At 37.6% G+C, this 23,188-nt stretch overlaps 2 protein-coding genes across 5 annotated transcripts; one reads left to right on the top strand and one right to left on the bottom strand.

Moving 5' to 3' along the window:
- The first annotated feature begins 160 nt into the window (after positions 1-160).
- LOC122002949 (kinesin-like protein KIN-4C) lies at positions 161-13,036 on the top strand. 2 transcript variants are annotated; one of them, XM_042558353.1, is made up of 26 exons: positions 161-515; positions 774-920; positions 1,007-1,159; positions 1,350-1,597; positions 2,294-2,475; positions 2,540-2,664; positions 2,905-2,941; positions 3,028-3,119; positions 3,200-3,313; positions 3,374-3,487; positions 3,730-3,816; positions 3,900-4,062; positions 4,299-4,399; positions 7,037-7,135; positions 7,205-7,318; positions 7,397-7,513; positions 7,594-7,674; positions 7,849-7,920; positions 8,011-8,101; positions 8,173-8,204; positions 8,353-8,438; positions 9,011-9,286; positions 9,429-9,567; positions 11,381-11,482; positions 11,730-12,323; positions 12,409-13,036. In XM_042558353.1, the coding sequence occupies exons 1-26, from the start codon at positions 381-383 to the stop codon at positions 12,715-12,717; spliced, it is 3,810 nt and encodes a 1,269-aa protein (XP_042414287.1). In that variant the 5' UTR covers positions 161-380; the 3' UTR covers positions 12,718-13,036. The 2 variants fall into 2 exon arrangements, with proteins under 2 accessions (XP_042414287.1, XP_042414288.1); XM_042558354.1 differs by having other exon boundaries at positions 374-515; positions 1,011-1,159.
- A 1,663-nt stretch (positions 13,037-14,699) lies between these two features.
- On the bottom strand, positions 14,700-23,115 carry LOC122002948. Of its 3 annotated transcripts, XM_042558352.1 has the most exons (5): positions 22,836-23,115; positions 19,995-20,294; positions 16,772-19,890; positions 15,349-16,663; positions 14,700-15,257 (listed from the first exon to the last, which is right to left on the bottom strand). In XM_042558352.1, coding segments are annotated over exons 2-4 (4,395 nt in total). In that variant the 5' UTR covers positions 19,997-20,294; positions 22,836-23,115; the 3' UTR covers positions 14,700-15,257; positions 15,349-15,389. The 3 variants fall into 3 exon arrangements, with proteins under 3 accessions (XP_042414286.1, XP_042414284.1, XP_042414285.1); XM_042558350.1 differs by having other exon boundaries at positions 15,349-19,890; XM_042558351.1 differs by having other exon boundaries at positions 14,700-15,191; positions 15,349-19,890.
- Positions 23,116-23,188: the final 73 nt, after the last annotated feature.

Below are 23,188 nucleotides of genomic sequence, written 5' to 3'. Positions count from 1 at the left end.
CTTTTCTTTTAATAGAGGTGATCTCGTCATTTCACCTCGTTCCAACCCGGCGGAATAAATAGAGCCCCGACATGTCACGTGCCAACGGTCCCGATCTGGGTCTGGTCTCACGTGACGGCCTATTTTTCAAATTTGTCGAGCGGGCGTCCTTCCATTTCCATGGTCCTGTCCTCCATAATCAGACGCTGAGAAGAAGACTCGAGGCCGAATCGCCGAAGGCCCTAGGTCCTCCCCTTCCTCATCCTCTCCGGTTCATCCTCTCGGCGGCGATCTCTTTGCCGGACCTTCCCATCCGTGTCTTCATCCCAAGCCCGTTCCTCTCGATCGGCCCCCTTTCGCTCCGGCGATTGCGTCGTCTTCGGAAGTCGTATCTCTCTCTCATGGAGTGCCAGGAGGAGGCCAAGGCGTCACAGAAGGAGTGTGTGAAGGTGGCCGTCAATATCCGGCCGCTCATCACCACAGAGCTCCTAGTGGGCTGCACCGATTGCGTCACTGTTGTTCCCGGGGAGCCACAGGTCGATATCTTCTGATTCGGGAGAAAAGAAAATTACTGTTTTCATGCTTCGTTGTCCGATCTCATTTGCCGTTTAAGGGATTCATGATGGTAGCAGTTGCTTTTGGTGTTTTTCCTTCTAGTCCTATAAGAAGTGGCTCTAGCTGATACCTTCGTGAAATTCTATTTCATCATCCGAGCAGGCCCTGATCTCTTTCAGACGCAGCTTAAATGCTTATGTTTATGGCAGCTTCATTAATTGTGAATTTCAAATTTGCAGGTTCAAATTGGTTCTCATGGATTTACCTTTGATCATGTTTACGGGAGTTCAGGATCTCCATATTCCTCCATTTTCAAAGAATGTGTTCTTCCTTTAATAGAAGGACTCTTCCACGGATACAATGCCACCGTCCTTGCATATGGGCAGGTACTTCATCATTTTGTTATTGTAATAATTTTAATTTACTTTGTTTTCTTTTTTGAGATATATAATACTGTTTGTCTCATTTATAGACAGGCTCTGGTAAGACTTACACAATGGGGACGAATTATACTGGCGAAGGTAATTGTGGCGGTATTATACCAGAAGTAATGGAGACAATTTTCAGGAAAGTTGATGCTATGAAAGCCACTACTGAATTTTTAATTCGAGTCTCCTTTATTGAGGTATGCAGGTCCAGTCTGTCTTTTTTTTTTTGTTATGTAGAATTCTCTCTTTAACTTATTAATTGTGGATTTGTGATATTATGATCTTTTTTCACATTTGAATCTCTCACTCGAAACTATTTTCTTATTTAAGCTTTCTTTCTATAATTTATTTGTTTGATAGGACTTACTTAAAATTGTATCTTGGCAGATTTTTAAGGAGGAAGTTTTCGACTTGTTAGATCCTCAATTTCATGCTACTTCAAAAACTGAGAGCGCAGTTGTAGCAAGGCCAACTTCTAGAGCTCCCATCCAAATCAGAGAGACAGCTAGTGGTGGGATTGCCCTTGCAGGTGTTACTGAAGCAGAAGTGAGATCAAAGGAAGAAATGGCATCATATCTGACTCGTGGATCAATTGCTCGTGCAACCGCAAGTACAAACATGAATAGTCAGTCAAGGTTAGAATTCATCATATAGCTAATATCCAAGTATTGGCAATGTAATGTCATGTTTGGTCCCTTAATATTTTACTAATGATTTGTGATAAGAAATCCCCTGTGCTGAGGTAGGAAGGTTTAGCATAGTTTATGTAGTCAGTATATCTATTTAGGTATACTAGTTAGCTTGTAACATTATTTATATTTCTGTTGCTATCTATTCACAACTTGGTCAAAATGACTTTTTTTTTAAATTTATTTTTGAAGCCATATACTATAGTCCATAGTGAAAGATGATGAATCTACATGCTGTCAATCAACAAGTAATTGCTGTTACTTGATAAATCTAGTCAACTACAGCTTCATTGATTTGTATAATAATCCTTTAGAACCCAACAAATTTGTAATAAGGCTAATAAATGTTGATTAATGCATTAAAATTATCATGCTATTTTATCCTGGAAAGTCATGTTACTTGGTGCAAGAAATTTGCAACAAAACAACATTATATTAGCTTATGCATAGTTAGCTAGTAGGCTCTTTATTTGGCCTTTTAAAGTTAATTGGCATATTGTATCTTAATAATTGGTTTCTCTAGGAAATTAATGAACATGATTCATGGATCATGGATGCATTGATGTCTTCTATAGCTCATATTGGTCACACATTAATCTTATGAGTGTTAATTGGATTTTTCTTATCTATTCTCTCATGTAGTCGTTCACATGCCATTTTCACAATATACATGGAACAAAAGAAAGTTAGTAATGAATGTAATGGAATGGCTCACAATGAAGTAGCTGGTGATGACATATTACTTGGAAAGTTTCACTTAGTGGATCTTGCTGGATCTGAACGTGCCAAACGAACTGGGGCTGATGGACTTAGACTTAAAGAAGGTGAAGTATGCTATCTAATTTAAAAACACAATGTTCAGTGACTAATGCACCATATAATGTACAGGCATACATATAAATAGGGGTTTGCTGGCTCTTGGCAACGTGATCAGTGCACTTGGGGATGAAAAAAGGAGAAAAGAAGGAGGACATGTCCCTTATCGTGATAGCAAGTTAACTCGTCTTTTGCAAGTATGAAGCTTTCCCTCTTCAACTTTCTTATTTTTACTACTAGGCCAATGATATCAGTGTTCATGCCTTAGCCTTGAGTATATCACCACTAGCATATTTAGATAAATCCCAACATGCTGATGAGTCTACTTTGCTTATCCCTAGAAATCAAGGGCATTCCATCTTTCAAGTTGACATAAGATATCTAATCCTCACATACACAAGATACATGCATCCTGACATGATGTAGCTCTTTTTCAGGACTCTCTTGGCGGCAATAGCAAAACAGTGATGATAGGTATTAATTACAATTAGATCGTCATTTTTGATACTGCATTTTCCTATTTTCTTTGTTTGACTTGATGCATGTTTGATTGTGGCTAGCTTGTATTAGCCCTGCCGACTCCAATGCAGAAGAGACTATTAATACTCTTAAATATGCCAATCGTGCAAGGAATATCCAGAACAAAGCAATGGTACTTTACTTATGAAGGATAGTGGATTTAACAAATTAGAACACCACATGAATGGATCTTACTAGATCTTTTAATTGCAGATAAACCGTGATCCAGTTGCTGCTGAAATGCAAAGAATGCGTAGCCAATTGGAGCAATTACAAGCCGAATTGGTTTTTGGTCGTGGTGGAGGTGCATCTTTGGAGGAACTTCAGGTATAAAATGTCTTGCATGCTTCACAGAAATTATATCTGTGCTGATGATTGTACCTTCAGGTTCTTCGTCACAGAATATCATTGCTTGAGGCAAGCAATGCAGAACTCCGCCAGGAGTTGAAGGATCGACAAGTTTCTTGTGACCACTTAAAGCAATGTGCCTTTGATGCTCAGGTAAGTGTATGTTTAATCTAGCTTAATTTGTACGCTCTTTTGAAAATCCTGAGAAACTATGATGATATGATTGCAATTGCGACACATTTTATCTCATGTACTATACATAGTGTGTTAAAGTTCTGAGCATCTAATTACTGCTTTAGGATTTCACCACTGTTAAGGTGTTTGTTAACTCCTTATGGAATGTGTATTTTCCTCTTTATTTTTTTTTCCTGAAGAGAACTCTTTAATTTGGTCAGCTAGAAAAGGATAAACTAATTTTGAAGATTGAATTAGCTCGCAATGGAAAATCTTGGGATGAAATTGATGATACCGAAAACGATAAGGTTGGGGCAAGTTCAACTTTGTGATGATATTTTAAGACACTTGTTAATGTGCTTGTATTTGATACTTGTTAAATATTGAGCAGGAAATAGATCTTCTGAAAGGTTATGCTTCAAAAATTCAAGAGTTGGAAGCAGATTTGATACGGGCTCAAAGCTTATCTCGTCCTTGCAAAAATCTTATGATGGAATTTCCCACTTTGGATGAGGCAGGCCCAAGTTGCGATGCAAGAAGTTTTGATGATTCCAGTAAGTATATGTATGCTCTCGTCTAAGTCTTAGGCTCTTAATAACATATATACTATGAGATCCAACAATTTTAGTTTGTCCATGTTCATGTGCTGCATGGAACATAACTAACATGATGATGTAGTGAATGTCATAGTAGTGAAGAATGTTAAGTTTTGTATCAAAATGTGTTTTTTTCTTGTATGTGTCTGCCATATTTAAAATCTCTATTTAAAATTTACCACAAAATGTTACAGGTGAAGCGGAAGAAGAAGAACAGGAGAGGGACCACACCATGCTCCAACGTCAACTTGATAAGGAGCTTCAGGAGTTGGACAAACGACTCGAGCAAAAGGAGGTAATTCATATGTTGTTGATTCTAGCACTTGTTTAAGTTTTCATGATAAGCTTGGACAAACTTTTCGATGTCCTATGACCATAAGTAATATAAAATTTCTTAAAAAGGAAGAAAAGAAATGAGGATAGAGGAAGAGCAATTGCAGTAACCTGGGATATAAATTCAGATTATTATTGGCGTTTTTGAATGACAATATTAGAATTACAATCTTTGTCTTTCTTGGATTGCTTTACAAGTGAAAATTATTTTTACCTAAAATTGCACCATTTAGAAACTGGGTTGTCATCTTAGGGCATCCCCAATGGGAGATATTTGGAGAGAATATTTCTCAAAATATCCTCCCCTCTCAAATATCCCCCATTGGAGGGGATATTTGAAAGGTATTTGAAAGATTGTTTGTGCTTGGTGATTTCTCTTTAGTGGCATGCAACTGGGCCGCCAAAATGTGGGCAATGACAACTTTTTTATTTTTATTTTGTTTTGTTTTTTGTTAAATTCAATCGTTTAGAAAAATTAAAAAATGAATGTTGCCAACTTTTTATTTTTTTTAAAAAAATTCAATCAAAGTTTGGAAAAATAAAAAATGAACGTTGCCAACGTTCATTCTTTGGAATGTTGAGCAACGTTCGTTTTTCCCCTTATACCCCGTATATATAGATCATTTCTTTCATCTATCTTTGACTACAGAAAAACCATTGCAGATAAAAAATTTAGAGAGAAATGTATGAAATTCCGATCATTGTTTTAGGGATTTGTTCAATTCTCTAAATATCGACGAAAATCCTAGTGAAAAAAATTCTCAAGTTCGTCCTAATCTCCTCCATCCTCAATTTCCATTTCTCACTCAACACCTACCTAATTTCCAATCTTTTCCATACCCACTATCATATTATCATAATTTCCAAAGTTATCCTCGAACTCCGTTTTATACCCGTCCCCTGAAATATTGGCTACTTTGCCAATATTTCATGCAAGCTCCATCTCATGGAATTAATCCGCTTCCATCACTAGGATTTAATCAAATGAATCAAGAAGAGTCAGTGTTGATGCAACTGACAGGGATTGAGGTACAAAAACACCTCATGCAGTCCTCGATTCTCAATTTCCGCCATTCTCATTTGAAATAGGGCTTGATGATATTATTGTTAATGAAGCAACAAAGATAGACAATGAATCAGGTGGAGATCATAGCAAGTGAATAGTGTGGACAATAGCAGATGATAAACTCCTTGTAATAGCCTATTCAATCATGAGCGAAAATTCAGTAGTTGGTAATGCCTAGAAGAGTGGGTTTTTTTTGGAAACGGGTGGTGATATACTGCAATACCAATTGAGATAAGGGAGCTAAAAAGAGAACCGCGGATAAAGCAAAATCACATTAGGCTTCGGTGAAAAAGGTCGTGAATAGATATAATGAAATCTACAATAAATGATACAATGATCGACTAAGCGGATAGAGGGATGATGATTTGATGGTGCAGGCTCATGAAGAATACAAGGGTACTTTTAATCTACTTTCCAATATGAAAATGTGTGGAGGATTGTGAAAGATAGTCCGATGTACGCTCCTCAATCCTCATAGCGATGAGCTACAAAGAAAACAAGAACATCAGAATCATTAGGTGCACATATTGACTCTTCTAATCCTAACACAACTGTTGATGTGGTTGATAGAGAAGTCTGATCTCGTCCAATGAGATAGAAGGCAGCAAAGAGGAAAGAAAAAGAAAGAGTAGGCCTAATTGATGAATTAAATCAAGCTATGCAACAATCAGTAGCATATTTGGAGGAGTATAATAATAGTAAGAAAGTGGATCAACTCATCCAAAAATATCAACTCCTAAGAACCATCTAGCGATATGCGAACAACTGAAGAAAATACTGAACATGTAATAAATTTGTTTATTTTATCAACTCCTTGTTTATTTTATTAATTGTGGTTAGTAATTTCTATGGTTTATCATTATGTGTTTTATTAATTTAACATTGTTTGCAACTTTGTTTTTCAATTTAGAATTTTTAAAATATTTGTATTCCTATGGTATACTATTTTTTTTTTTAAATTTGTATGTCTTGTATTGCTTCTTTTTTTAATAAAATATTAATGTTAAAATAATTATATTAAATAATTTTTATATTATATTAAATAATATGTAAAAAATATTTATAGATAAATAATAGATGAAATATATTAAATTAAAAAATTGAAAAATATAATTAATTTTATTTAAATATAAAATTAGATAAAAATTAATAAAATAATCGTGGGATCCATAAATATTTGGTTGGTGAGATATGTGATTATGAAATTTGGGATATTTGAGAGTGGGATATTTAATGGTTGAGACTCATAAATATTTGGTTGGTTAGATATTTGATTGTGGGATTGGGGATATTTGAAAAGTGAGATATTTGAAGAGTAATGTGGAAGTGGAGACCACAAATATCTGAGAGAAATATCCTCTCCCACTGTGGAAGCTCTTAGATCCAAATTCTAAATGCAGTTTACCGAGCATGTAAAATGTATTAGCAACTTGTAATGTGAATCCATTCACTAACCAAAAATTGTTCTTTTGATTTGCAAGCTTGTTGATAATCAAAATCTTTACCAATAGCTTTTTTCTTTTGTTGCTAAAGGCGGAAATGAAGCAATACACAAGGCCTGATACAGTGTTTCTCAAGCAACATTATGAAAAGAAACTTTTGGAGCTGGAGCAGGAAAAGAAAACACTTATGGTAAAATCTATGTTTAACTCCTGTAGGATTCATTTTGTCTTGTCACTCTGCTTTCTTTTGTCACTGCAGAAAGAGATTGAGGAACTTCGTTTCAACCTTTCAAGTATCACATGTACTTCTGATGATGGTGCTCAAAAGCTTAAGGCAGATTATCTTCAGAAGTTGACTATGCTGGAAACTCAGGTTTATCAAGAATAAAATAGGTATCTAGTTAGCACTTATGGTTAAGTAATTTGTACATAATTTATTTGTATTTTGAAGGTATCTGAATTGAAGAAGAAGCAAGAGGCACAAACTCAATTATTACGACAGAAGCAGAAGAGTGATGAAGCAGCTAAAAAACTACAAGAAGAAATTCAGAGGATAAAATCTCAGAAGGTTTATATTTGATAACCATAAGCTGTTTAAAGATGTTTAGGATCTGTTGATTGCATGTCTAATTAGCTATGGCTAAGTAGGTCCAATTGCACCATAAAATGAAGCAAGAATCCGAGCAATTTAGGTCCTGGAAGGCTTCGCGTGAAAAGGAGGTTCTGCAGGTACTGTGTGGTTATGTTCATGTGTACTTACTATTTGATTTATTTTGCTCCACTTAATTGCTGAAAGTGGTCATTTGTCATGTATTGTAAATATTAAAGTACTCTTAACTTTCTGATGTCATGATTAGTGCAATACAATGCCTTCTAATGAAATCCAATATCTACTTTCATCAGCTTAAGAAGGAAGGTCGAAGGAATGAATATGAAATGCACAAGCTAGTGGCTTTGAATCAACGACAAAAAATGGTAAATATACTTTATATTAAGGTTTTATTTTATGAAAAATCAATTTTTTATTGTAATTCAAATGCACAATTTTATCTGGGCCGCTTAAAGGTCTTGCAAAGGAAGACTGAAGAAGCTGCTTTGGCTACCAAAAGATTGAAGGAACTGCTAGATGCAAAAAAGTCCTCTCGCGATGTGTCTGGTAAGTTCAAGCTTTCAGAGCTGATTGTATCATTCTCATTCTGTTACTTAGATATGTTGTATTGTATTCAGCTATGGGAAATGCAAACGGTCCTGGAATACAGGTACTAAAATGTAAATTAAATCTCTCTTTTTCATTCTGTTACATAGATCAACATGTTTCATTGATCTATGCCATTTTAGTACGCACTCTCTTAATCATTCTTATTTGTTGTTATATCCACCTTCTGATTCATGATTCTGTCTTAAAAGGCTTTGACGAAAACTATAGAGGATGAACTTGAGTTCATGCTACAAGTGCATGAAGTAAGATCAGAGTATGAGAGGCAGCTACAAGCGTAAGATTGATCTCTCTTATTTTTTACCAAAAAATCTCTTTATTTCTGGACTTGAGGTAGGGTTAAGAAATATATAATTGACAAATTTGATGCTCCTCTATGTTGTTTTCCCCTTTATTTCCAAAAGTATAACCAGGTTATGCTATCACATAGTACTTGGATAATCTCTGGATTAAAAACATTGTTATGCAAACTAGCTTTTTTCTCTAGACACTTGCTATGCTTTGACCGTGATTGACATAGTAGAAGGGCTATGATCAACAAGACTTTATATTGTTCAATATGGTGGTATTCTGTGATTTGATTAGGAATTTTCAGTTCTCTAGTGTAACCAAATTATTACTGTAAGGATTACTATTGTTCGTAGGAACTTTCAAGTAGGAATATTGCTATACATTATTGTTGGGTGTTCCAGTAACATAGTATGCTTCCTTTATTTTGATGAGAAATCATAAACTAGCCATCAAGCATATTTTATACTTTTTGCTAAAATTTGAAAAAGATCACCTGCATAAGCTTGGAAGATGATACTTGGGAAGTATTTTTAACTCTTATATTTTTGCTATATTCAGAAGGGCGGCAATGGCTAACGAGAGAGCAAAGCTTAAGGAAGAAACTAGTGACACTCCTCAAACAATGTCACCAAGTGCCAGAACTTCAAGGATTTTCGCTCTTGATAACATGTTGAAAACTTCATCCACTACTTTGGTCGCCATGGCTTCACAATTATCGGAAGCTGAGGAGCGTGAACGGGCTTTTAGTGGCAGAGGACGATGGAATCAAATTAGATCACTTGCGGATGCTAAAAATATGATGAACTATTTGTTTAATCTGGCATCAACATCAAGGTATGAAGACACATCATCCATAATAATTGAAGTTCGATTATACCTTTTGTTAAGAGAAACATTCAGTGACCTTTTAGAATTCATGTTGGAGTTATTTGTAAATGCATTTCCTATTCTCCAACCGTTTCCTACTATTTTGTAGATGTCAGTTGTATGATAAGGAGGTGAGTTACAGAGAGAAGGATTCTGAAGTAGCTGAACTCAAGGACAAGGTAGTCAAACTCAATATATCAAAGAGACAGCTAGAGGAACAATTGATGGTGACCAAGAACCACATGCAGGTTAATCAATTTTTTAAGTGTTTTTCCTATTTGAGTTTTGCTTGCTTGTTCATATATTATATATATATTGATCCCGTCCGGAAGTTGAGTCGGATAAAAATGGATCTTGATGTACTGAAGGTTGACGGAAAGTCGCTACGGCGTTCGATCTATCTGGCACTATCCGAAAGGGTTCACACGGGCGGATGACGAAGGCTGATGATCAGGATGATGACGCTAGGGCTCTGCGCATATTCAGACGAGCCCACGAGTCGTTAGAGACCAGAAACCAGGGAAAAGGTCTCCGGGTCAGACCCTCCGACACTCAAGTCAGATACTTTTTCCCCAGAAGCACAGAGAAAGGACGAAAAGTAAAGACGAGTCAGAAATGACGAGTGAGCGTACCTGTGTAAGGGACAAAACATTCCTTTTTATACCGCAACAGATTCTTCTAGAGTCTGACGGGTGTCAGGGAACGTCAGATGTCAGGCTTTGTCTGGCGGTGGGTAACACGTGGCGTCTTCTTATAGGTCTAGGAAGGAATCAGAGTGCTGTGAATACCCGACCATTAGCATATTTTCTGACAGGCAGTGATTATTCTCTGACAGGTGGTTACGATTCCTTAGACTGCTTGTCGCGTAGCGCCCGACCTCCTTCTCTTGTTATCCCTGCCCTGGCTCTTGGTATTTGCTGATCCCGACCTGTACGTTATGCTTATGCCGCAGGGCTAGAAGCCCGACCTGTATCCTTGTCCAGGTACCTTGTGCGACAAGGCTAGAATCCTTGACTTGTACGCTAGGTCTGTATACCGACCGACTTCTGTTCTCTGTAATCCCTGGTTCATATGTCCCGACCTGTACGTCCGGTCTGTACTCCGACCTACTTCTGTCTGCTGTTATCCATGGCTTGTATGTTCTGACCTGTACGCCCGGTCTGTATTCCGACATGCTTCTGTCTGCTGTTATCCATGGCTTGTACGTTCCGACCTATACGCCAGGTCTGTATTCCGACCTGCTTCTGTCTGCTGTTAACCATGACTTGTACGTTCCGACCTGTACGTCAGGTATATATTCCGACCTGCTTCTGTCTGCTGTTACCCCTGGTTTGTACGTTCCGACCTGTACGCCAGGTCTATATTCCGACCTGCTTCTGTCTGCTGTTACCCCTGATTTGTACGTTCCGACCTGTACGCCAGATTTGGACGCCAGAGGCCTTTTCTTCCGCAACTTTACCTAGTCTGTGGGCCCGGCCCGCAACTGTATCTGCCCTGTGGGCCCTGTGGGCCCGATCCTTAATTGCCCTCGAGGCTGGCTCTCGCCCTAACTGTGTTCTTGACCTTTGACTGCTCCATCAACGAAAACTTTGACCGCGACCACATAAGCTTGACTTCTGACCTCCACGGGGGCTAGACTTTTGACCATCCCATGGGCTTGACTTTGGACCACGTCAGTCGCATGACCCCCTCCTCATGCACCGTATCATATATATATATATATATAATATATATAACTATTATTAGATGATGCCGATTTAGTTCAGAATAACCTCAATTTAGTGTTTTTGAACTAGTTGCATAAATATTCTAAGCGATATTTATTCTTGATTTTTGTTAGTTCTGCAAAATTTCATGAAAAAACATGTCTTGGATATTATGGATGAGTTTTCATAACACTAGTTTTTTTCATCAATAAGCTCATAATTCTGTGCCCCTCAATTAGCTCAATTGCTTTACATGTTTTTTATTTTCTAAATCAAGTTTTTATGTTTCATATTCTCTTCTTGATGCTAATGGTGCTTAATATCTCATCTCTATTGTTGTTAACACTTTAAACAGAAATTAACTGCACAGACAAATAATAACAAGAAATCTGATGAAAACTCTGGACCCGTTGCCTGCATCTCTGAGGATGGAGATTCTTTGCCTACCAAGAACAAGGTAATTTTACTATCCATTGCTTGGTACTTAAAATTTCATTAAGTATTTATGCAGCACTGCTTTTCTACTCTCTACTCGTGCATACTAAATTTGATGTTCTTCCCTATTTGTTTCACCATTATTATAGAAAGAGGTCTAGTTTCCATCCGGTATTCCTTTCGTCAATTGTGAATTCTGGCTTACTATCTTCGCTTTCTTTTGACATTTAGATCATTTAATTGTCTGAAAAATCTATTATTCTGTTCAGAACTCACGTAAAGATAAGACTTTCAATCAAAATGTCAACAACCTGGATGATATGGATATATCAGACTCTGAGATGTCTTTCATATTTGAATCTGAAGCTGAGGCATCAGATGAAGATGCTTACGAATCCGACTTAGATTGGGTAGAATCAGGGAAGAAAAACCGGATGAAGCAATCACCAATCCATCAAACTCGAAAATCTAGACCGGATGAAAGTGTTTCTATTGCCAAATCTTCAGAGACTTCAAATGAAGAGGCAGTGACCAAGGATGAAGATTCTGGGCTCCATCCTTGCTGTTCTTGCACAAGAGGCTCATCTTGTAAAACGAAGAGATGCGAGTGCCGAGCTCTAGGGAGTCTTTGCAGTAGCTACTGCGGATGCATTCCTTCGAAATGTACTAATAGAGAAGATGGAGAAATGATGGTCGATGGGGATGAAATGTCAGTGGAAATCGGCAGAGTTCATAGCCATTTAGATGATGAGAAGAGAAAATTGATATCAGAAGGAACAAGGCTGCTGCAGAGTGCACTGAGCAAGAAACCAGATGACAATGAAGTCAAGCCGAGAGTGCCATTATCTGATATAAAGAATGTGGTAAAGGCCTTCATTTCCTTCATCCTTTTGCACTTATTTTTTCACTAGATTTTAGTGTTCAGAATTTCGAATCTTGTTCGATCAGGCTAACCAGAACCCGACCTCACAAGCCCGTCGCAAGAAATGGCGCAAGTCGACCGTTCAGCTAGTTCCAACTCAGCCTCTCCCATCCTCCTTGCCACAAAACAGTGAAAGCCAAAGGCATAGGGAAGATGTTCCTCCTCTGAGACTCCCCCGAGCAATGGAGTCGTTTCCGGTCGACAATAACCCTCCGTTCGGCGATAAGAACACGTCCAGAGCTAGTGAATTGGCCGCGGCAAGCGATAAAGAAACGACAAGAAGCATGATTCCTCGACGAAAATCATCCGACGAGAAAGAGAACCACATGCAGTAGACATTGTCGATCCAAGTTCTGATGCCTTTCTTCATCCACCCACTCGATGGATATTGTTGCATGCTGTCTGGGATACACCACGGCCTGGCCATCCTACGAGTCGTAACGATTATTTTGGATCTCGCAACTAGTTCATGTTTGATTCGAGCTTTGCAGGAATCTAAACCCATTGAAAAGCAGAAATCAAACGGCATTCAATCTTCTCCAAATGTGACATGAGAATATTTTCTAGATGTGTTTTGGATAATTACACATCGATGTATTTTTTTTATTTGTTTTCATGGAATTGTCTATTTAGAGAATGTCAAGATCGTTGGCATACTATGTGTTCAACATTTTCAAGAACGCTTAATTATCTATGTTGATAGCAAGCAAAGAGGAAAGGAGAGTTTTCGCGAAACATAAAATTATTATTGTGTAATTTTATGATCACAAATTTAAATCAAGAAAATAATTTTTACAATATAGAATAAATCTACATACAATACACTCTATAGCAAGCAAAGAGTTATGATAAAGAGTATTTTATAAAATATTAACTCATTCTTTAATATTTTTTTAAATACCATTTTAAGTCATCATCTAAATTATTTACTTTTCAATAAAGTGAAGTATTTTAATAAGTAAAAGTTAAAAGGAATGTAACATTAACAAAATTAATATCTTAAAATAGGCAGTCCTATTAGAACTAACTTCTGTTATCAATAATCATAATTAATGACGTCATAAATGAATCATATGAAATCAACTAGGCTTTCTAAAAAATAAAATTTTATCATTTTTTTTAAAATGAATTATTTTTAACAACGACCGATTTTATATTAATATATTTATATAAATATTTAAGTTAAAGTTATATTTTAAATAAATTTTCTTCGTAGTTTCCCCTCTCTGACTTTGTTAATGAAAAGACTTGGACCTCAGGGTTAAAATGCAATATAAGTACACTAAATTATCATTTAAATGTCCGTAATTCAATTTTTAATTATGACAAATTTATAAAAAAAATTTCTTCAAAAGAATCATATAATTAAGGGATGCTGAACATCAACTTTTAAATAATTCATCACGAACGTTTTTCAATTTATCTTGATAATTAAAAAACTATCATAAAATCAAATCTATCGTTTCAAATTCGACATTACTTGATTTATCATTTTAATAAAAAGACTTGGCTTGAGGCTTTCCGGTTAACGTGACAATTACTTAGGCTGAAATTTAATTAAGAAACTTTAATTCAAATACAGGGGAAAAAAATAACTTAAAAATATATAAAATATTTTCCTTTTATTTCTTCTTACATGTTTTAAAAATTTCAAATTAGTCAGTTTTTTAATGGAACACAGACAAAAAAGTTTCACATACAAAATGCGCATTTTAGTGATTTTATTTTTATTTTGTTAATGCAACTAACTTTCCTTCCAATTAGTCTGGAGGTCTACAAAGTTTCCCCTAGTTCCCTCATCAAATAAAATTGAAAATATGAGCGGACTCCTGACATGACAGTCCAACTGTTCCATTAGTTTGAGCATTGCGATTGTAAGGTGCCCTACATGAAAATTGAACTCTAGGAGTAGCTCACTGTATCTCTCTGTGCTCAAGACACTTTAGTGAGCGATTCGTTTATTCCCAGCGCCTCCGTCAATCTCTTTCTAAACCAACACGGAAGAGATAAATCATGGATGACTACTAGCAGGTGGCAAGACAGGGGAGGAGGTATGCTAGGACACGTCGAATTTTGATCCCAAAACCTCATGTGACAACACCCCATGTTTACCAGAACACTTTAGTCAACTTGCTAAAGGGAGTGACCAATATGTACAATTATTATTTTTATATAAAAATTGACTATCATACCAGTTCTTGTAACAGAAAACATATTACAAAAAATAATCAAAATGAATCTTATTTTGACAAATTGAGAAATATACATTTCAAATAAAAAAAAAACAAGAGGGAAAATCATCACAGGAACCCATGACTTCCAAGAAAAGAGAGTTCATTTGAAACTATCATTGCATGAATTGCATCATGAATAAAAAGCATACAACATAATAAGAAATTTGAACATGGATAACCTGATAGCATTATGATTCATATAAACCCATGCATTCAAACAGGCAAGGAATTGCATTTAGGTTGGAAGAGAAACATGGGATCGATTTGCTACACTAGTCGATGAAGCTGTTGCAAACTCATGTGACAAAACTCGGTAACGGAATGTATGATAAAAAAGAAGCATGGAGTAGATACAAGCAATTTATGTGGCATGCTGGGAATTCACAAACAGATTATGAGTTGCAGGGTGCATCGAGCACAGGTGCGTCCCGTACTAAGAACACTGAAGAAAGTAAAAGCACCTGACGCAGCAGCTCCGGTGGAACGGTTGGTAAAGAAGAAACATCCCGGCTGAGGAAGTAACTCCATCCGCCATGGCAGTTAAAATTTGTTTCGTCAAGAAGTTCACTTCACTCCTGAGAAAATGGTGTGATTGGGCTTGTGTATAACAGAGTGAAAGCCGATACAAAAAGCTTTTGGATCTGAATTAACCAGGAACATGGAGCTAAATCAGAGATAGGGTCTTGAACATTGCAAACATTGCATATAATAAAACAACTAACAATAACTCACGCTTTCAGCTGCTACGTATAACTTGCTCGTTCAGTTTCTAATTACCGCCAGGAGAGTTGCTTGTGGGCAGATCTGTCAGCTTCCCGTCCTCCTTCAGGTTCTTTCCGCTTTAACCCCCAAGCAGGAACAGTATGCATTCTTAACTGTTCATCTGAGAAACCCTGGGATGTTGCAGCTAAAAGATGTCTTGACGCTAAGGTCAGCCTCTCATCTTTACCTTCCACATCTATATTTCCTGGACCTGCATTTAAATCAAGGTTTGGTGTGATCCATCTCGGAGGATTGAAAGATCCACCGCTGTTACTACCCTCAGCAAGTACTGCTACATTAGGCCTTTGGTAATTGGATAAAACAATACCAGCAGATCCAAGTGGTAAAGGCATAGCTTGGAAACCTGAACCGGCACTGGATGAATAATCAGCAAAGGTTGCTAAACCACTCGAAAAGGAAGCAGCTGAAATTGGAAAATTAGGTCCAATAGTGCATTCAGCATATGGAAATGCTGGGGGAGAAAATCCCATTGGAAGAGCTGACGAAACCACCGGACCCCTGTAAAGGTCCCCCCCAAACAGGCCGCTAGGAGTATTTGGCTCAAAGGTTCTCTGGGCTCCTGAAGCTGCGACAAGTGGGTATGGCTGCTCTCTGTTGGACAGGAAAGATGGTATGGCAACAGCTGGATAAGGACTACCAGAGGGGAACCATGATGATGCACTTAATCCATTCGTGTTCATTCTGATGTTACTCACAGGAAAAAGAAAAGGCAAACCACTTGCACTTTTCAAGTTCTGGCTCCTAGTTAGAGATTCAGCAGTAACTTCATCAACTCCAGGCCCATTGTTCAAATCAAAGTTCCTTAACATATTAGCTTTTGTGTGCTGCAATTCTGTCGATGCAGGTTCATTAGCTAAAAGTGGAACATCCTGAATACGGGAGGTGCTTACTAAGGCATGGCAATTTTCTGTATCCTGATCAACTCTATTTAAATCAAACTCAAGTCTTTCAAAATTATGTGGAGTTGCATCAAGATTGCTCGCTGTCCCCAGTTGAGTGCCTCTGGACTCGAAAGAGTTGCAGACCACATCTTCAAGAATTCTCTCATCAGGTTCATTCAGATCAATATCAAGTAGTGTATAGCTCGGCTTCCCAGCAGACTGAGATGGTGATGACTCTGAACTATTGAGTGTCATCTCCATAGCTTTTCGTGATTCTGCTCTCCTGAAAGCACTAGTAGCAGCTGAGCCTTTCCATCCAGTTTCACCCTTGTTCTTGAGCAAGTTTTCAGGTGGTATAAAGGGTCCTTTTGCAGGTGCAGCAACTGTTATTTGAGCAGGTGAGCAATTTGACATGGGACTTGTAAAAGGAGACAGTATGGGCAAATGAATTGTAGAGGAAGTAACTGTTGCAACTGAAATAGCAGTCTCACCTTGGTATCCATCATCAGCAATGACGCCTTCATTCAGATCAAAGTCAAGTTTACTGGCAGAGTCTGATGCCGACATAACAACACATGAGGTTTTTGTAGGTGATGAGCCATAATCTTTAGCACCTTCTATAGCCTCAGATAACAGAGAATCTGCAGGTTTTGATAGATGCTCAGTTTCTTGGGACATACAACTCGATGGCTCTACCTGTTTGGCTAATCCCATTGAATTCTCATGAGATTGTTCCGTCTTATTATCATTGATGGCTCCAACAGTGCAGTTGGAGATGGTTGGTTCTCTTACTGATTCATCAATGTTAGACAGAATGGGTTTGTTATTCTCATCGTTACCATTCAACTCCATGTCACTGCATTCCATGTTATCAACCATACAAGTTCTGGACTTATCGTGATTTTCAGGAAACAGAACATCAGGAGTGTAAGATGAAATAACCACTTTACTCCCTTGCAAAGGTTGCTTCAGGTCATATGAAGTACCGATCTCAACCATCTCTTTAGCTGCAGTATGTGATTGGCATTCACCGCCGACTAGCTTTTCTGATTCTTCACAACCTGAAACAGCATTCTCAAGTTGACATTCATCTTTGGGAGGAACTTCAGAGGAACACGTATTGTTATTAATAGTTTGACAAGTGTAATCATCAGGCTTGCTTTTTTCTGCTAATAAGCTTCTTTCTGTAAGCTTGAAATCTGTGTGATGCTCTAGCACTTCTCTATCTTCTATCAGTTTTTCCTCAAGCTGAGAAGTTTCACCAATATCCTGTTTCAACACATCACATGACATGTACTCAGAGAAAGTTCCATCTTTTTCACCCTCCAGTTTCTTCTCCGAATTACTGCACAAGTCTTCAGATTTATGACACTGTATGGAGGCATAAAATTGATCATCCTGCTTGTTTGTCAATTTACTATCTTGTGCGGAAAGAGTAGTTTCATTATTTCCATGAAGAACAGTCTCATTGTTACATGCAACATCTTTATTAAAGATGATATCAACACAGTTATCTTGCTTATTGAAGCTTGTGTCAACAGATTCATCAGAGTGAACATGCCTCTGCATTGCATCACCATCACCTAACCTTGACTTGGGACAATGAGCAATGTCTTCATCACTTGATAATCTCAACTTGTCCTCTATTGATATGTCCCCCAAAGCTAGTGAGGCTTCGGGTGAGACAATATTATGATAATTTAAGTTAGACTTGGAGATTTCTCCAGCCGCTACACTGGCAAGTAAATTCATCCCAATATCATCTTCGGAGACCTTAGGTGTACTTGCTTCAGAATATTTGATGCAACTTTCAACCAAGGCATTCATAGAACTAAAAGAACTTTTTGTCCTGGGTTCAGATGAGGAAATCATCTTCTCATTACCAGATGGTGAACTTGTAGCTCTTACAGATTCTATATCTTTCTCCTTGGCACCCCTGGTTTGTTCATCGCCACCAGATGATCTAAGACATCTGGCTTCAAATGGAAGTTCATGGACATCATTGTTCTTCTGCGACTCTTTATTGCTATCGGTGGAGATATTAGACTGATGAGGATCGCTCCTTAGTTTCACTTTACGATGACTGTGCTCATATTTGTCAGATAAGCTGGGAGATGATGCTCTGCCACTTGTACTTGTGGGATCCTCGGTTGAACCTCCATTTGTACTTCTTGCAGGGCTTTGAACAGAGTTAGAAAGATTGACATTGAGCCTGTGGTTATTATTCCCATGATCTGGAATGAGCATATCAATTGACTTTTCACATCTAACACTTGATTGTGATGATTTTTCCAGTGTTTTAGCCCTGTTGAGACAGCCAGACTTTACTAGATGAGTTTCCTTCTGCACCCCAGGAACGAGTGTTCCTGCAACCACATTGCCAGATCTTCGATGATGTGTTGAACTACCAGCAGCCTTAGCAGCATTTAATGACCCAACATTTGAACTCTTTGAATCTTCCATCCGTGAACTCCCTACTGTATTTCTGTGATCAATAGAACAAGTCTGGCTATTGTTCTGGGATTGAATAGAACTACTACTCTTCTCATTCACAGCTACTGGCAGCATGTCGATACTCCCTGTGTTAGTGTTAGTAGCTACTTTGCAAAATGGGTCCTTCAGACCAACTGCAGAAGATATTACTGATGTTGATCCATCTGGAAAGGATCCTTTTAAGACTGAAGATGACTCGACAGAAGCATCCAAATGTCCAGGCTTATCAGACCAAGTTTGACTGTCAGAATTCTTCATAGCCACTTCTGGTGCTACAATGCGCTTATTTCCTGCTTGAGAAAGCTCAGAAGAACCTGGTTTAACTTGCCAAACAGTTTGGTTTGATGTGGTAACTTTTGCATCATTGATCTTGGTCATTTCTGCATCAACCCGTTTCTTCCAGGTGTCAATAAGACCCCTAGCTCTTTTCTGTATCTCAAGGTTTTTATGGCTTCGCAAATTATTCACTGATTTACCAATATTACAATTCTGAAGAGCACTAAGGTTCACTGGCAATTTCGCAAGCGCACGAAGAAGAGCCAAGAGGAGTTCCTCAACAGTTTTATCACTTTCCTTGGGACTATTACCATCATTAGTCTTAGATTTGTGAACTTCCTGAAGCCATTCATCTAAGATCAGTAGACCCCTAAGTTGAACAAACCTAATAAGACAATCATGTCGCTGAGTAGCTGTAATGACATCAGCAACCAGTGCACGGACAGTGACATCCATTGTCTTCTCTGTTTTATCAAGATGCATGAGATTCACCAATTTCTCAACCCCATCAGTGGTTCCAAGTCCACCTTTATCTGTAATTTTTACTATTTCCATCTTTACCATATTCCCAGCTTTAAAGTTAGAAGAATTGCCATCTTGCTTAGAGGGACACTCTCTCTTGATTATGTATGTACCCTGATCAATCTTGTCCCTCCTCTTTGCCTTAGACTGAGATTGCAGAGATGATCCAGCATTATTTAGACTGTCAGAAACAGATTTTAGCTGTCGACTGTTTGTTGGACCATCAATTGGCTTGGGTGAAACACCACCTGACTGTATTAACGCATGCATTTCCGAATGGGTTTTGTCCAAAAGTTGATCTACTTCCTCTGTTATGTTCCTATGAGGAGGCAATAATTACCAGTTAAACTAGTTAAAATGTCAAAAAGGGGAAAACAATTATTGCCAAATAGAACAAAAACAACAGAGATCGTGCAAACTCACATTGATATTTTCTTGATAAATTAGCCGCCACAAACACATGTTAGTAATGTCATAAATCCGTCTGCATACAAATGAAGATAAACCTCTGGCAACATGACACCCACCGTGAAAATGCAACGCAAAATGTATGAATCAGTGAAATCCACAGGACTCGAGTCCTTGATGAATGGGACAAAAATTGCTCACTTGGGACAGCCATGAGCAAATTAACCTATAACTTAATTGAAGGGAGTATTCCAACGCAAGGTTGTCAATTGCCATCTTGGACAAGGCCACACTTATTTGATTTTTTCATCTATCCTGCACGGAAAGGATTTATTAAAACTATGATGAAACATAAGAATAAACAAAAAGAACAAAAAGATGAGACATGTGACAGAAGATGGGCATCCTATGTTGATTTATTACCAAAAGGGCGTTCCACCTCCCTCTAAAATGACATAACTATCCTCCACTATAAATAAAGTAGTAGTTTATTCCCATTATTATCTCTCTCATATTTTATCCCACCTAAATCAGCACGGTTGTAGCAGCTATGGTTCCATAGCTGCTGCAATATATGGTTGCATAGCTGCTACAATATGGAAAAAAATTTAAGACTAAAATTGTTTGGAGTCTCCATAAAGGATTTAAACGATGTTCTTTTTGCACTTGAAACCTGGCCGTTACAGGTCCCACCCCATAACAAGTTGTAAATATTTGAACGAGTTTCGATTTGATATATTGTGTTCCGTGGTTCAGTTCGAGTCAAAAGTTATGCCTCTCAAAGTCTAGGGTTTAGCATTCAAGTTGCAACAGTTACGAAATCGTAACTGTTGACTCGGATTGAACCACAAAAGACACAATATATCAAATCGAAGCTAATTCAGAGATCTTCAATTTGATATATTGTGCGCCTTGTGGTTCAATTCGAGTTAAAAGTTATACTCTCTCAAAGTTTCTCCAGTATAAACGTAGGAACTATGAAACCGTAGCCGCTATAACTACAAGTTATAACTTTAAGAGATCATAACTTTTGATTCAGGTTGAACCACAACGTCATGTGGTTCAACCTGAGTTAAAATTTATGACCTCTCAAAGTTTAGGATTTGGTATTCACGTTGTAGCAGCTACGAAATCATAATATATCAGGACGTGACACATAATATATCAAATCGAAGCTCGTTCATAATCTATAACTTGATATGGGGTGGAATCCAAAACAATCAGGTTTCATGCTAAAAAAATATCATTTAAATCTTTTTTAAAGTCTTTGAGCAATTTTAGTCTTAGATTTTTTTTTTCAATGTTGTAGCGGCTACAGAACCGTAGCTACTACACCTCTGTAGAAGCTCAGTTGTAGCAGCTATGAATTCGTAGCTGCTACAATGCATTGATTTAGGTAGAAAAAAAATAAAAGAGAGATTAATGGAAATAAGCTGCTACTTTTTTATGTAGGACAATTGTGTCATTTTATAGGGAGTGAGGCGCCTTTTGATAATAAATCGACATAGAGCACCCCTTTGACGATTCGTTACAAAAGAGGCACCCTTTTGATTTTTGCCCTTAAATAATCACCATTGCCATTCAAAAATAGTGGTGAGCCTACCAACCATTTCCACAATTCAAGTTCAAGTTAAAGAGTAGTAGAGCACAATTAATTATGTCTCGAATAAGAAACCAAAGTAATAAACCAATAATTATCAAATACAGTTCCATTCGAAAACTGGCAAAAAAAAATAACGAGGTCAATCTTCATTCTCAGTCAATATGGATAATTTCAATAACAAAGACAAACTCTAACATGATCACACATACAAAGAAATATTACTTTCGCACCACAAAATTTGTATAAAATCATATAGGTCAAACAAAGTAAAAATTGCATACCCATACTGCAACATTTTTTTGAGTGACATAAAAGTTTGCATTACCTTTGTACCATGAAGTTTGTATAAAATCATAGGTCAAACAAAGTAAAAAATACTTGTCCATACTGCAACATTTTTTCGAGTGACATACTGTAACTCATGTAACATTTAAATAGTGAGATATTCTTGTAGATATACTAAAAACATCATTACTGTTTCCTTAAAAAAATTAATTGCAACTAAATAAGTATCTGCAGCAAATTATCTTGGATATATGATATCTGTCTAGTACAAAGACTAGCAACCAACTTTAACATGATACAAAAGTCTGAGAATATTTCGATGACCTAAGCCTAGTAGACCTATAGATGACAAAAGCTTTTCAAGAAAATTGTAACTGTTGGATCTGAAGAAGTGTATGCAAATTTTAAATTAGTAGCTACTAAGTCGAATCCGAACCCTCAGGGAATAACTAGAGACTTATGATGCAGCAACCAGAAAAGCAACTATGATAATAAAAGTAACGCCTAATCTCCAAAGACAAATTATGTTATATCCTAAGTTCATCTCCGCAATTTGAAAAAGGTAACAAAATCCATTTATTTGAATAAAAATCTCAATATATTTTGAAGGAGAAAAAATTCGATACTTTGCGCCAAAAAGACTCTCCTGCCTCAACGTTAAAGTTCTATATGATCCTTTAAGCACCAACAGAAAGTCAACTAAAGTAGAATACCCAAATAGCTATGCCTGAATATCTGTATCATACCAAAAACGACATCAATATGGCGCCTGGCGCATTTCAGGTCCAAAAAACACCAGCTGGATCGATGGTTGTATTAGCAACACATGATCAATCTCTCAAAAGCCCCAACATCCAAAAAAATAAAAAAGAAGAAGCAATGACACTTAAATTCCGAGAATCAAGGCAAAAGGATGGAAATTTCGTAAAGAGCAGCACGGACTGAGCAAAAACGAAGGAGGTGCGCACCGAATCAAAGGCTACAACGAGCTCCCCTGCACACCAGGCTGCCGTCCGGATCCGGCCTATGCGCTTCCCTACGCCGACGGGGAGCCTCTCGAAGGATTAGCCGGAGAAACTCTGATTCAGCTCGATGGCAATCCGAAATCGGCGCCGAAGGAGAAATCAAGAACAGCGATCCGCGAAGAGGCAGAGTATGGAATTCTAGGGATTGCGAGACAGAGGCGATGGGCGGACTATTTGGGTCGAGGGTTCCGCGATCTGACGAAAAAGTGACGAAATTGATAATTTGGGCAAATGGGAGGATCGGCAAGAAAAGGAAAGGAAGAAATATCATTTTGCCCCTCAAAGTTTCTGGAAAC

This window comes from Zingiber officinale, chromosome 7A (genome assembly GCF_018446385.1).
Source record: "Zingiber officinale cultivar Zhangliang chromosome 7A, Zo_v1.1, whole genome shotgun sequence".
Lineage (NCBI taxonomy): Eukaryota > Viridiplantae > Streptophyta > Magnoliopsida > Zingiberales > Zingiberaceae > Zingiber > Zingiber officinale.
This window is presented reverse-complemented; position numbering and strand designations above follow the sequence as displayed.